The 13,990-nt window shown below is 41.5% G+C and overlaps 1 protein-coding gene across 2 annotated transcripts in view; it reads right to left on the bottom strand.

Annotated features, from left to right (window-relative positions):
- The window catches only part of LOC131140128 (uncharacterized), a 36,187-nt gene that overhangs the window by 9,517 nt on the left and 12,680 nt on the right, over nucleotides 1–13,990 (bottom strand). The window contains exons 3-5 of one of the 2 annotated variants that reach the window (XM_058090282.1): nucleotides 7,637–7,779; nucleotides 2,355–6,051; nucleotides 655–790 (exon numbers count right to left, since the gene is read on the bottom strand). In XM_058090282.1, the coding sequence (XP_057946265.1) occupies nucleotides 655–790; nucleotides 2,355–5,658 (3,440 nt within the window). In that variant the 5' untranslated portion in view covers nucleotides 5,659–6,051; nucleotides 7,637–7,779. Of the gene's footprint in view, nucleotides 1–648; nucleotides 791–2,354; nucleotides 6,052–7,636; nucleotides 7,886–13,990 lie in introns of those variants that run through there. The other variant, XM_058090281.1, reaches the window with a different exon arrangement.

Here is a 13,990-nt window from a genome sequence, read left to right on the forward strand (position 1 = left end):
AAAATTTTTATTTTATTTATTATTATTATTATTTTTTATACTTTATTTTTATTTGTTTTTATATTTTTATATATTTTTAAAAACGTCAACAGCAATACAAACACACTCAAAACAAAAAGGGGGCACTGGACATAAACAGCACACAATTTGGCTATCCCACATTCCCTGTCATGGTGCAATTTGAATTTGAATTTGAATTTGAATTTGAATTTTTTTATTTTTATTTTTTTTTTATTTTTATTTTTTTTGTCACGTACCGAAGTACTCGGTGATATGAGCATCCAATGCCATAATGGGTACCATAGTAAGTGTCAATATAGTGATATATATATATATAGCACATCATGACTGGTTCAAGACTCTTCATCCTTGTATTTAGCAAACATCAACTGCTTGTATTGTTTCTTGAATTGGCTCATCGTTGTGCATTGTTTGAGGTCCTTTCTCAATCCATTCCATAGTTCGTATTAAAGATGCTAAAGCTAATCCAATGTAGGTCAGTATATGCTAAGATATACGTAGTATATGTATGTATCTAGGGCTATGTTATATCGAGTTAGGGGCTGTCATATCGCCATGACAGATACAGATAGCGGTGTCCTCGGTCAAACCAACTAAAATAAACAATCCACAAAAGTAGACACTCACACTGACCTTATGCCAACAGAAGAAGCCACAGTAGAAGATTTAGTCGACCATCCCACGGGGTCCGGGTCGGGGTCGGTGTCAGTGGTAGGTAGTAGAGCTTTAGAGCTGAGCTCAAGATTGACCAGGAACCTGCTCCTCACTCCTAAATGACAACACAAATATTAAGCAAATCATGATTCTTCAATTAATGAATTAATATAGTAATTATGGTGGTGGTTTCTTGGGCGACTATAGCCTATTATAAGTAAAAAAAATATTGAAAAACAAGTCATTAATTTACATGACCTTAGCCTTGCAGCCATGGATTCTTCGAGTCCGACATGACTCGGATATGAAAAAAGTTATCCTCCCATTCTGTGTGGAAGTGGTACATTTTTATTTTGTTACTTTGTCTTCCTTTCCCATTCAATTTCAAATCTATTCTTGTGTTTAGAATTAATCCTCCCATTATGTGTGGAAGTGGTACATTTTTGGCTTGTTTCTTTGTCTTCCTGTGCCATTCAATTTTAAACCTCTTCTTGTGTTTAGAATTAATCCTCCCATTGTGTGTGGAAGTGGTACATTTTTGGCTTGTTACTTTGTCTTCCTTTCCCATTCAATTTCAAACCTCTTCTTATGTTTAGAATTAATCCTCCCGTTCTGTGTGGAAGTGGTACATTTTTGGCTTGTTTCTTTGTCTTCCTTTCCCATTCAATTTCAAACTTATTTTCATGTTTAGAATTAATCCTCCCATTCTGTGTGGAAGTGGTATATTTTTGGCTTGTTACTTTGTCTTCCTTTCCCATTTAATTTCAAACCTATTCTTATGTTTAGAATTCATCCTCCCGTTCTGTGTGGAAGTGGTACATTTTTTGGCTTGTTACTTTGTCTTCCTTTCCCATTCAATTTCAAACCTATTCTTATGTTTAGAATTCATTCTCCCATTCTGTGTGGAAGTGGTACATTTTTGTCTTGTTACTTTGTCTTTTTTTCCCATTCAATTTCAAACCTATTCTTATGTTTAGAATTCATTCTCCCATTCTGTGTGGAAGTGGTACATTTTTGTCTTGTTACTTTGTCTTTTTTTCCCATTCAATTTCAAACCTATTTTCATGTTTAGAATTAATCCTCCCATTCTGTGTGGAAGTGGTACATTTTTGGCTTGTTAATTTGTCTTCCTTTCCCATTCAATTTCAAACCTATTTTCATGTTTAGAATTAATCCTCCCATTCTGTGTGGAAGTGGTACATTTTTGGCTTGTTACTTTGTCTTCCTTTCCCATTCAATTTCGAATCTATTCTTATGTTTGGAATTAATCCTCCCATTATGTGTGGAAGTGGTACATTTTTGGCTTGTTATTTTGTCTTCCTTTCCCATTCAATTTCAAACCTATTCTTATGTTTAGAATTCATTCTCCCATTCTGTGTGGAAGTGGTACATTTTTGTCTTGTTACTTTGTCTTTTTTTCCCATTCAATTTCAAACCTATTTTCATGTTTAGAATTAATCCTCCCATTCTGTGTGGAAGTGGTACATTTTTGGCTTGTTAATTCTAAACATGAAAACCTATTTTCATGTTTAGAATTAATCCTCCCATTCTGTGTGGAAGTGGTACATTTTTGGGTTGTTTCTTTGTCTTCCTGTGCCATTCAATTTTAAACCTATTCTTATGTTTAGAATGAATCCTCCCATTCTGTGTGGAAGTGGGACATTTTTGGTTCTCCATACCTGTTGAAAGGGCCCCTTTCTCTCTCTGTGGCCCCGGGTGGGTTTGGTAGGTGTCAGCTCTCTCCTTTGGAGACTCCATCTGTCTCTGGTACTCATCCTGGTCGTCTCGACGGGGCTGAGAGAGATCCAGGTGCTCCAAGTCAGAATCCAGTTCTCTGGCTCTCCGCTCCAACTCCGTCAAGCTGAGCTCAGACGCCGCAGAGGAGGGCGGATGGGAGCCCCCGAAGCCCACCGGGGGCCGGAGGAGAGGCCAACGTTGAAGAGAACCCGATAAGGAATCCGTATCACCGCCTACCGCTCCACCTTTTTCCCAGCCTTCGTCCCATAATGTGTTGACCATGTCCAGAACTGAATCCCAACTCTCCACTTCCTGTTGCTCTCCGAATGTTCCTCGGTGAGTTCCTTCCATGAGTTCTTCTTCTTTCTTGACTTCCATTGCGGTTCTCTCCTCTTTAAGATTTATTTTTTCAGTTTTCTCGCAGATCGGGAGATTTTCTTCCAGGACTCCGCCGTCTTGGACTTTTTCTTCCGAGCTTATTTTGATCTTCTCTTGTTTGATTTCTTCCACTGTTTGCTTCCCAACTTCTTCCTCGGCTTTATCGGGAATCTTCTCATTTTGGTCAATCTGTTCTGTTCCTCTTCTATCCTCGTTATTGTTTATGTTCTCCTTACTCGTGTCTCCTTCTTTCTCCCTGCTCCTGGATCTCCTGGATTCTTCCTGGTCTCTGTAGACCCTCCAGTGCTCCAGGTTCTGCTCTTTCAGAGAAGCTCTTCCCACTAAATTTGTACCCTGTACTTGTTCCTGATGGGACGGCTCTTTCAGAGAACATCGGCCTGTAAAAATGGTGAGATCCGTACTAAGCGGGTTCTCCGAGTGGTGACCCGGGCGGGAATGGAGATGGGCGTGCGGGCGCCGCTTCTCCAAGGCTGATATCACCGAGGGAAGCGGTGGGAGGATTGGGAGGTTATGGATGGCACCACCCTGACGAACCGTCCTCTTTCTGACCATGATTCGACGAGGCCAAGTGGACTCAATGCCTTCAGCGGGGCCGGTGGACTCCAGGTCTGCGAGACCTTTTCGAAGTCTCGGGCTAAGCGCCCCGGGTCTGAGACCTGTGGCTGTACCGGGTCGAATTCTGGAATGGGATTTCGATGATTTGGTCTTCTGGCTTTTGGATCCCTTTCCGACGGGGCCAGGTATTATTTTGGAGTCCACAGCGGATTTCTGAGACGGTTCTGCAGGGGTGGTTTCAGTTTGATCCCCAAGATCCACATTTACCGGAGTTTTATTTGTGCTTCTGTGCTCTTCAACGGTAGTCTCGGAACTCGGAATTTTATCCTCCTGTTCCTGAACCGACCCAAGGTCTAGAACTGGTTCACTTGAAGACACAAACTTTAACTCCGTGTCAAGTTTAGGTTCTGGTGTTGACGCTTGTGTTGAGCTAAAGTCCTGACTAGCTTGAGCTGTTCCGGGATTGTTCTCAAACCTATCGTTAATCTCAGGTCCGGTTTTAATCTCTGGTTTCATTTCCGAATCAGACCCAGATCCGGGAATGTTTTTGTCTCCAGGAACAACATCATGAAAAGTTGATGGTACCGCCTCAGCAATTGGTTCCGGTTTGGTGACACCTCTTAGGAGTTTTTCTCCACTCCTTGATCCCCCCCTTTGTCCTTCCCGGTTGGGAGCCTTAGACACATGTTCTACCTGGACTCCGGATTCCACTTTTCCTTCCAAATCCCTTCCTCCGGGTCTTGTTTTCACCTGTGAGCCCATTCGTTTTTCAGAGCCATTTTTAATACCAGTTTTGGATCCATTTTCGTATTTGCCCCAACTTCCGACTCGATTTTTCCCTTGCATTCCGATCATGATCTCAGCCTCGGATATGCTCCCCCCGCCGCTGACTAGTCTTGGTCCACAACCAGCTTTGCTGTCAACAAACCCCAGGCACATATTCCCGTTGTCGGTTTTAGAAACCACGCTACCGCCAACGGAATCCGAACCGACCTTTGACCCAGCTCTATTCCTGCCCACTGCGCTCGTACCCATTCTCGGGGCGGCGCTCGGTGACGGCGAAGGTCCGGACTGAGTCAGCAAAAGAGGCGTTGTGTCTAAAACGTGATCGGTTTCTAAAAAGACCGAATCTCTTTCCGAAGGAACCGGTCGCCCGTACCCGAAGGACCCGAAACTCGACGTGTCCCTCCTTTCCCGTTCTCTTGCTCGCTCCCTTTCCAGCCGCCCCCTTTCCCGCTCTCTTTCCCACTCTCTCTGCGCCCATCCTCTTTCCATTTCCCTTTCTCTCTCTCTTTCCCATTCCCGTTCTCGCTCACTTTGACCCCATCCGCCCTGGTCTCTTAAGTCCAGCTCAAGGTCATGAGCTGATAGTTGGACCAACGGTGCTCGGTAAGGGGAACGTCTGAGCTCATGAGGCGGGGACATTCTTAGGCTCTGCGTTTGGGAATAATGTCGGGGTTGGAGGACATGCGGAGGTGAGCAACGTAGACTCTGACTTTGACTCGGACGAGGTTTTGCAGGCGAGAAGAAGACCGGAGTATGGTAACCAGACGAGAGAGGTGACCCGGAGAAGGGTGATATAAGGGGGGATGTCAAAGACGAGGACTGGCCCCCGGGGTGTGAATAGTGGGCTGGGTTCAAATACCCTCCTGTTCCTCCTCGGTCTATCATCTCATTTGTTGTGATGTCCAAACACTCCAAGTGTTTTGGAGGAGTGAGAACTTTCCACGAGTGGCGGCCATCTCTGCTCTTTGTGCTGTCGCCATGATGATGGTGATAGTGATGCGGGTGCTTCTTCGATGACGTTGATGATGACGACACTCCTGGAGCCGAAAACGAGGACACGGCCGGAGAAACTGAACGGTTAAAATGTCCAGGCGAAGAGCATCCGCCGGTATCCGGAGCACCGAGATTTAGCGAATCGTAAATGGCGCGTTCGTCCAGACGGCGAACAAACGAAGGGTTCGGAGTCAAAGAACACGGCTGAGAATCGAACATTTCGGCCGGGGGGGCCCTGCTGACCCGAAGGGAGCCACTCGCGGAGTAAAAACTCCCTTCGCCTCCAACGTCTCGTCGCGTGGACCCCCCTGCGTGGTGGTGGTGATGGTGGTGGTTGTCTATTTGTTGATTAATGCACATGGTATCGTAGATGGAGCGTTGCGGTACGTAGCCGTCGCCGTATCCCGCTTCCATGAGGCCATCTCGACCTCGAACTCTTTCCCCGACTCCATGTTTCTCCAGGCAGCAGGAGCTCTTTCGGAAACAGCCGGGACGACTAAGTGGTTTTCCCATGTTTTGTTGGATGGCCGACGGTGGTGGGAAGGGTGGATGGGAGACACGTGGGAAGTTTGAAGGGTCAATCGTGAAGTCTTTTGGGTGTCGGAATTTGAAGAAGGTTGTTAATATCGATGGGAGGAGCTAAACAGACTCGATTATGTTAGAGGGCGTCTTGTCTTTCAAACATTTTAGTGGCCCCAAAAAAAAACAACCCAAAAATTTCTAGGTTCTTTGCTTATTTGCTAATTAAAAAAATGCTTCTTGCTTAGTATTTTTCTTCAATTCATTACAACGAAAGCCGGTTGAGTTTGATTCCACCAGAGCGTTTGGAACGCAGGCACACAGTGAAAGACGGAAGACTGGATGCAGTCAAAGCTTGTCTTCTGTTTGTTGGCCAAAGTCGCCCATCTGTGAAAAACAAATAACAAAAAATGGATGCAGTATAGCTTGAAAGCATCTTTTCACAATTCTATTTCCGTATAATCTAGATCAGGGGTGGGCAAACTTTTTGACTCGCGGGCCGCATTGATATAACAAAATTTCCGGGGGGGGGGGCAGTCTATATATTGTACACGTAACAGTCCACCTGGTATTATTGTATCGGTAAAATTGTCATGCAATCTGCTATTATTATTTATTATTTTATATTTATATTTACATATTTTAAAAATAATAAAATATTATAATAATTAAAATAAAAATTATTGAATTATTATTATTATGTAAAATATGCAAATATAACAATATTATTATATATAATTAATATAATAATTAGCATTAATATAATCAATATAGGCACGGTGGTCTAGGGGTTAGCGCGCAGACCTCACAGCAAGGAGACCAGGGTTCAATCCCACCCTCGGGCATCTCTGTGTGGAGTTTGCATGTTCTCCCCGTGCATGCGTGGGTTTTCTCCGGGTACTCCGGTTTCCTCCCACATTCCAAAAACATGCTAGGTTAATTAGCCACTCCAAATTGTCCATAGGTATGAATGTGAGTGTGAATGGTTGTTTGTCTATATGTGCTCTGTGATTGGCTGGCCACCAGTCCAGGGTGTACTCCGCCTCTCTCCCCAAGAAGACAGCTGGGATAGGCTCCAGCACCCCCGTGACCCTTGTGAGGATAAGCGGTAGAAAATGAATGAATGAATGAACAAGCATAATAAATATGAAGTGCTAGTGACCACAGTACTATGAAATACATATACATCCAAATATTGATTGACAGTATTGATACTTAAATCAATACTAGTGTCTAATATGCTTATACCTGAAATCTTGGTATTGGGTAGATACCAAACTTTGCAGTATCGCCCACCTAGTTTTCACAGTAATGATGTCACCGCGTTGTGTTTTATAAGTATTGCTGGTGTGTGTGTGTGTGTGTGTGTGTGTGTGAGTAGGTAGAATAAGAAGTAAAACCAATAATTTCCAATTCATACTTTCGGGTTGGATGATTATTTTTGTTTTTCATCATAAAAAAAACAAAAGCAAACCGTGTGGAGTCACACATTAAAATGTCACATGATCATTCTATTGAAATATTGTTATTATTTTGTATTTAAACGTATTTGGGGAGCTTAAAAAATGAAATATAATAATTTTCCTCAGCGTATTAGTCGTATTCCACGCAATACCAACTCGTAACCAATTCCGCTAATGCTTGGAGTACTTCGAGTTTAGGTGATATCTGGATTTGACCGCCATCAATGAACTTATAATTAAATTGGAAATACACAAAAAAAAAACAAAAAAAAATGACACATAATATGATAAGCATATTTCATAGAGGAACATAAATTAGTACACAAATGAGTTGTCCTCCATCAATGAGCTGACATCTATTCATCATTCTGCCCTTCTCCGCATCCCTCTTTTCCATCACTTCCCCAGCCACCTGCTGTATTTTGCTCCGGAATATTTCCCATCATCCTGAATCCAGCCTCCATCCCATCCAGGGAACAAATGGCTCCTTGTGGATTTGTTGTGCTTACCGGAATCGTGCCCAAGCCGTCCCTCGTCTCGTCTCACATCTTCATCTTGACCGTTGTTTTCCTCTCTTTCAGACGCTCGTACGGCTCTCCACCTCCTCTCTCCTCTCTCTCTTCTCTCTATCGCTCCTCTCTCTCTCGCTCCGCTGTGAATCATGCCTTCTGTCAGAGGAAGGATTTTTTTTTTTTTTTTTTTTTTTTTGACAAGCGTTCTCTCTGCCAACCAATACACCAACGCAAACCCTTCTCCTCCTCTCACATTTTCTCCCTCTCTCCCTCCATCCCTCCATCCCTCCATCCCTCCCCCTGGAGCTGTTCTTCTCCTCCATTCAACCTCACTCGACTGCTCGCCCTCCCTCACGTTACAGATATGTACGTATACATATATACGTATATACATAAGTATACATATATACATATATACATATATACTTATATACATATATACTTATATTCGCTCCATGCCAGGCTTCACAGGTGGAAGAGATGAAACTTTTTGTCCATCGGTTTACCCATCATCTATCTATCCGTCTATCCATCCATCTATCCATCCATCTATCCATCCATCCATCTATTTATCTATCCATCTATCCGTCTATCCATCCGTCCATCCATCCATCCAGTATCTATCTATCTATCCATCCATCTATCTATCTATCCATCCATCCATCATTCATCCATCCATCCATCTATCCAGTATCTATCTATCCATCCATCCATCCATCCATCCATCCATCTGTCCAGTATCTATCTATCCATCCAGCCATCATCCATCCATCCATCTATCTATCTACCCATCCATCCATCCATCCATCCATCCATCTACGTATCCAGTATCCAGTATCTAGTATCAATCTATCTATCCATCTATTTATCCATCCATCTATCCAGTATCTATCTATCCATCCATCCATCATCCATCCATCGAGCCATCCATCTATCCAGTATCTATCTATCTATCCATCCATCTATCTACCCATCCATCCATCCATCCATCTACGTATCCAGTATCAATCTATCTATCCATCTATTTATCCATCCATCTATCCAGTATCTATCTATCTATCCATCCATCCATCATCCATCCATCCATCCATCCATCTATCCAGTATCTATCTATCTATCTATCTATCTATCTATCTATCTATCTATCTATCTATCTATCTATCTATCTATCCATCATCCATCCATCCATCAATCCAGTATCTATCTATCCATCCATCCATCTATCTATCTACACATCCATCCAGTATCCATCTGTCCATCCATCCATCTATGTCACTATCTATTTATCTAGTATCTAGTATCCAGTATCTAGTATCAATCTATCTATCATCCATCTATTTATATATCTATCTATCCATCCATCCATCCATCCATCCATCCATCCATCCAGTATCCAGTATCAATCCATCCATCCATCCATCTACGTATCTATCCATCCATCCATCCATCCATCTACGTATCTATCCATCTATCTCGTATCCATCTATCCATCTATCCATCTATGTATCCATCTATCTATCTATGTATCTATCTATCTATCTATCTATCTATCTATCTATCTATCTATCTATCTATCTATCTATCTATCTATCTATCTATCTATCTATCTATCTATCTATCTATCTATCTATCTATCTATCTATCTATCTATCTATCTATCTATCTATCTATCTATCTATCTATCTATCTATCTCCCACACAGTTTCCCTAGTCTGAGTCCCTCCTGTAGCCATCTCAGCTTGGCCTCTACCTCCCACTCTTCACCTCTGCATTAATGCAACATGCATCGCTGTGGAGGCGGCAAAGGTAGTTAGCACAAGTAGCATCAGCATCAGCAGCATCAGCATCAGCAGCAGCAGCAGCAGGAGGAGCCCCAATGTTGGACACCAAATAACCAAACATAACCAAACATGTCCAAGCAGAAAGAGCTTGTTTGATTGACAACAGAAGTGAAATCACCACAGCGCCATTTGTTTCACATGATTTACTCCAGGCACTAAAACGCATCACGGGACGCCAGGCAGGATTGATGGGGTAGCTCTCGATCATGTCATGAAAAAAACGGATAATGTGCTTACAAGGAGAGAATAACGACAATGACGCACATCCAAGTAATACAAGGAAATACAGCTGGAATAGGTGTACATTCTGGAAGATCTAGAAAGTTTTCTGTTCAGGTTATTGTGTGTAGCTGCTCTATAGGAGTACACAATTCAATACAAAGGGTTGAAAAATGAGCATCATAGTTTACTTTAAATATTGGGGGGGGGCATAGGGAACTGTCGGGGGGATCATTCCGGTTCATTCAGTAAAAAGATCCGTTCATTTCGTTCATTTTGTTCATTCCGTAATTTCGTTCATTTCGTTCATTTTGTTCATTTCCGTAATTTCGTTAATTTCGATCATTTCATTCATTTTGTTCATTTCGTTCATTTCTGTAATTTCGTTAATTTCGGTCATTTCGTTCATTTCAATCATTTCGTTCATTTCATTCGTTTCGGTCATTTCAGTCAATTGGTCGTTGGGATCATTCCGGTTCATTCAGTAAAAAGATCCGTTCATTTCATTCATTTCGCTCATTTCATTCATTTCTGTAATTTCGTTCATTTTGTTCATTTCGTTCATTTACGTAATTTCGTTCATTTCGGTCATTTCAATCATTTCGTTCATTTCATTCGTTTCGGTCATTTCAGTCAATTGGTCGTTGGGATCATTCCAGTTAATTCAGTAAAAAGATCTGTTCATTTCGTTCATTTCCGTAATTTCGTTCATTTCCGTTATTTCTGTAATTTTGTTCATTTCGGTCATTTTGTTCATTCGTTCATTTCAATCATTTCGTTCATTTCATTCGTTTCGGTCATTTCAGTCAATTGGTCGTTGGGATCATTCCGGTTCATTCAGTAAAAAGATCTGTTCATTTCGTTCATTTCTTCCATTTTGTTCATTTCGTTCATTTCCGTAATTTCGTTCATTTTGTTTATTTCGGTAATTTCGTTCATTTCAATCATTTCGTTCATTTCATTCGTTTCGGTCATTTCAGTCAATTGGTCGTTGGGATCATTCCGGTTCATTCAGTAAAAAGATCCGTTCATTTCGTTCATTTCCGTAATCTCGTTCATTTCGGTCATTTCGTTCATTTGTGCATAGACCCGGTCAGCCGTATTGAGTCGGTTCGTTCACTCATGTTCACGTTCATTTCGACTCAACAGCGCAACAACACGTGATGACGTACCTTGAAATCTCCAGTCAATCAAAAAAAAAAAGCATGAACGACTATTTTAGGGGCGGTGACCTCGGTCATTCTGTTCACAAAAAAGAACTAGTTCTTTTGAGCGGTTCGTTCATGACCGACACACCACTATTGTTTGCTTTACAACGCTCCATTTTTTGTAGTTTCTTGGTTTCAGTTTGAAATACACTCTGCACAGTACAGATATAGAAATAGAAATACATTAGCAGTTTCTCATGGTGGGGGTTGGGGGGGGGGGTATGTGAAAAATTTCATGACAGAAAATAATTGACAAGCACCAGGCTGACAGTGATAGTGCCAAGGAGAAGTCAGTGTCATGGGAATCTCTTCTGTCGTTCAAGTGGACAACGACAAGTGGACAAGAAGAAACATGGCAGAATCTACCTTTTGTCAGAGATGAGCATTTCACTCCTTTGACTGTTAAAGGTAACGCTACCAACTGTCACAAAAGTATCCTGCTGACTCACAACAAACTGTGTGTGATTGACAAAAGGGAAAGACTGACTCATACTCTTCATTGTTGTATTTGTAGCGATATCGGACAGAACTCCACTGGTGTTGATTCAGCGCAGACGGGATAGAAGACAGAATCAAACAGCAAACAGAAGCAAGAGTAAGCTCACTGAATGAAATGGAAGGCCTGAAGAATAGCACACGGAATTCGATAACAGTCGAAAAAAAAAAAAAACGCATTTATTAAAAACAAAAAAAAAAATTAAAAACGTCACTTTGGTTCCGATTTTCTACAATAAAAGCTCTGATAAAACATTCCACTGTTCTCAAATATCTTACTTTTTATTTTTCTACACAAAATAAGATGAAAAATAAATAAACAAATCAAGAATAAAGAAAATCAATCAATCAGTAATAAATAAATAATAATAATAATAATAATAATAATAATAATAATAATAAAACGGCAAATAATAAAAACTTAAGAAACCACATATAGTTGGTGGGTAGACAAATTATATTTTTCAGATTATTTCATGCATGCATGAGGAGAACATGCATACTCCACACAGAGGGTGGCCGAGGGTGAAATTGAACCCTGGTCTAAATTAAAAATTAAAAATTAAAAATTAAAAATTAAAAATTAAAAATTAAAAATTAAAAATTAAAAATTAAAAATTAAAAATTAAAAATTAAAAATTAAAAATGTAAAATGTAAAATGTAAAATTTAAAATTGTTAAAATAAGATGAAAAATAAATAAACAAATCAAGAATAAAGAAAATCAATCAATCAGTAATAAATAAATAAATATAACAATAATAATAAAACGGCAAATAATAAAAACTTAAGAAACCACAAATAGTTGGTGGGTAGACAAATTATTTTTTTTCAGATTAAAATGAACAAAGCATTATTAGAGCCCTGTAGACATGACAAAACACGACTATAGTCACATTTATACTCTTTTTTATTTACAACATATTGCGCAACTGCGGGGTCTTGAGACACATGCTAACTCGCAAACTAGAGTTAGCTAGCGACCTAAACGGTAGCCTCCAAGTTATTTCCTTTCAACTTAAATAGCCATAAACTTACCACTTCCACACGGATAGGGAGGATAACTATTAACAGTTATTTAACCTTTAACATGAACATTAATCAAACGTAATAATTTTTTCTGGGTACATGATACCATACAGCATCCATATCAAACTAACATTAAACTTTCATATCAAGGCGGGGGCCTCAAATTAGTGTCCTGCGGGCCACATTTGGCCCGCGGGCCACGTGTTTGAGACCCCTGTTTTGAGCCTCAACGTCTCATTCGCCTAAGTCGGCACAACAACAATCAGCATGCACGAGAGGAACCGGTTTTCTACATTCTGTCTCTCGCTCTTAAAATAAACCAAGCATCAAATTATGGACTGTTCATGTCTTCAGAAAAGGATCAACAACTCCCACTTTATACCGATTCTGATATTTAAGCGGAAACTTTTCGCCAGTGAGACAGTCGAAGTTGTTCCAGTCTTGCTAACCACCGAGACCCCAGAAACACAAAACATGCCTGGAAGCAACCGTCGTCCAAACTGGTGCAAACACAGTGAATTGGAAACGTCGACTAGAATATGATGAGGGTACCGACAGGGTCATCAGAGAATTTTGTGTGTTTTGATTTTGAGTAGGGCTGCACGGCGTAGGAGTGGTTAGGCCTCACAGCTAGGAGACCCGAGTTCAATTTCGCCCTCGGCCATCTCTGTGCGGAGTTTGCATGTTCTTCCCGTCCGGGTACTGCGGTTTCCGCCCACATTCCAAAAACATGCTAGGTTAATTAGCGACTCCAAATTGTCCATAGGTATGAATGTGAGTGTGAATGGTTGTTTGTCTATATGTGCCCTGGGATTGGCTGGCCACCAGTCCAGGGTGAAGACAGCTGGGATAGGCTCCAGCAACCCCCACGACCCTCGTGACGTTAAGCAGTAGAAAATTAATGAATGTTTTCCTAGAGGGGCTGTACAGTGGTTAAGTGGTTAGCGTGCAAGCCTCACTGCTAAAAGACCCAAGTTCAATTCCACCTTCAACCATCTCTGTGTGGAGTTTGAATGTTTTCCTCGTCATTCCCCAGTTTCCTCCCACATTCCAAAAACATGCTAGGTTAATTAGCGACTCCAAATTGTCCATAGATATGAATGTGAGTGTGAATGGTTGTTTGTCTATATGTGCCCTGTGATTGGCTGGCCACCAGTCCAGGGTGTACCCCGCCTCTCGCCCGAAGAAGACAGCTGGGATAGGCTCCAGCACCCCCTCCCTGCGACCCTCGTGAGGATAAGCGGTAGAAAATGAATGAATTAATGAGTGGTTAGCATGCAGGCCTCGCAGCTAGGAAACCCGAGTTCAATTCCACCCTCGGCCATCTCTATGTGGAGTTTGCATGTTCTTCCCGTCCGGGTACTCCGGTTTCCCCCCACATTCCAAAAACATGCTAGGTTAATTAGCCACTCCAAATTGTCCATAGGTATGAATGTGAGTGTGAATGGTTGTTTGTCTATATGTGCCCTGTGATTGGCTGGCCACCAGTTGAGGGTGTACCCCGCCTCTCGCCCCAAGAAGACAACTGGGATAGGCTCCAGCGGTAGAAAATGAATGAAT

The sequence above is a fragment of the Doryrhamphus excisus genome, chromosome 13, assembly GCF_030265055.1.
Source record: "Doryrhamphus excisus isolate RoL2022-K1 chromosome 13, RoL_Dexc_1.0, whole genome shotgun sequence".
Classification (NCBI taxonomy): domain Eukaryota; kingdom Metazoa; phylum Chordata; class Actinopteri; order Syngnathiformes; family Syngnathidae; genus Doryrhamphus; species Doryrhamphus excisus.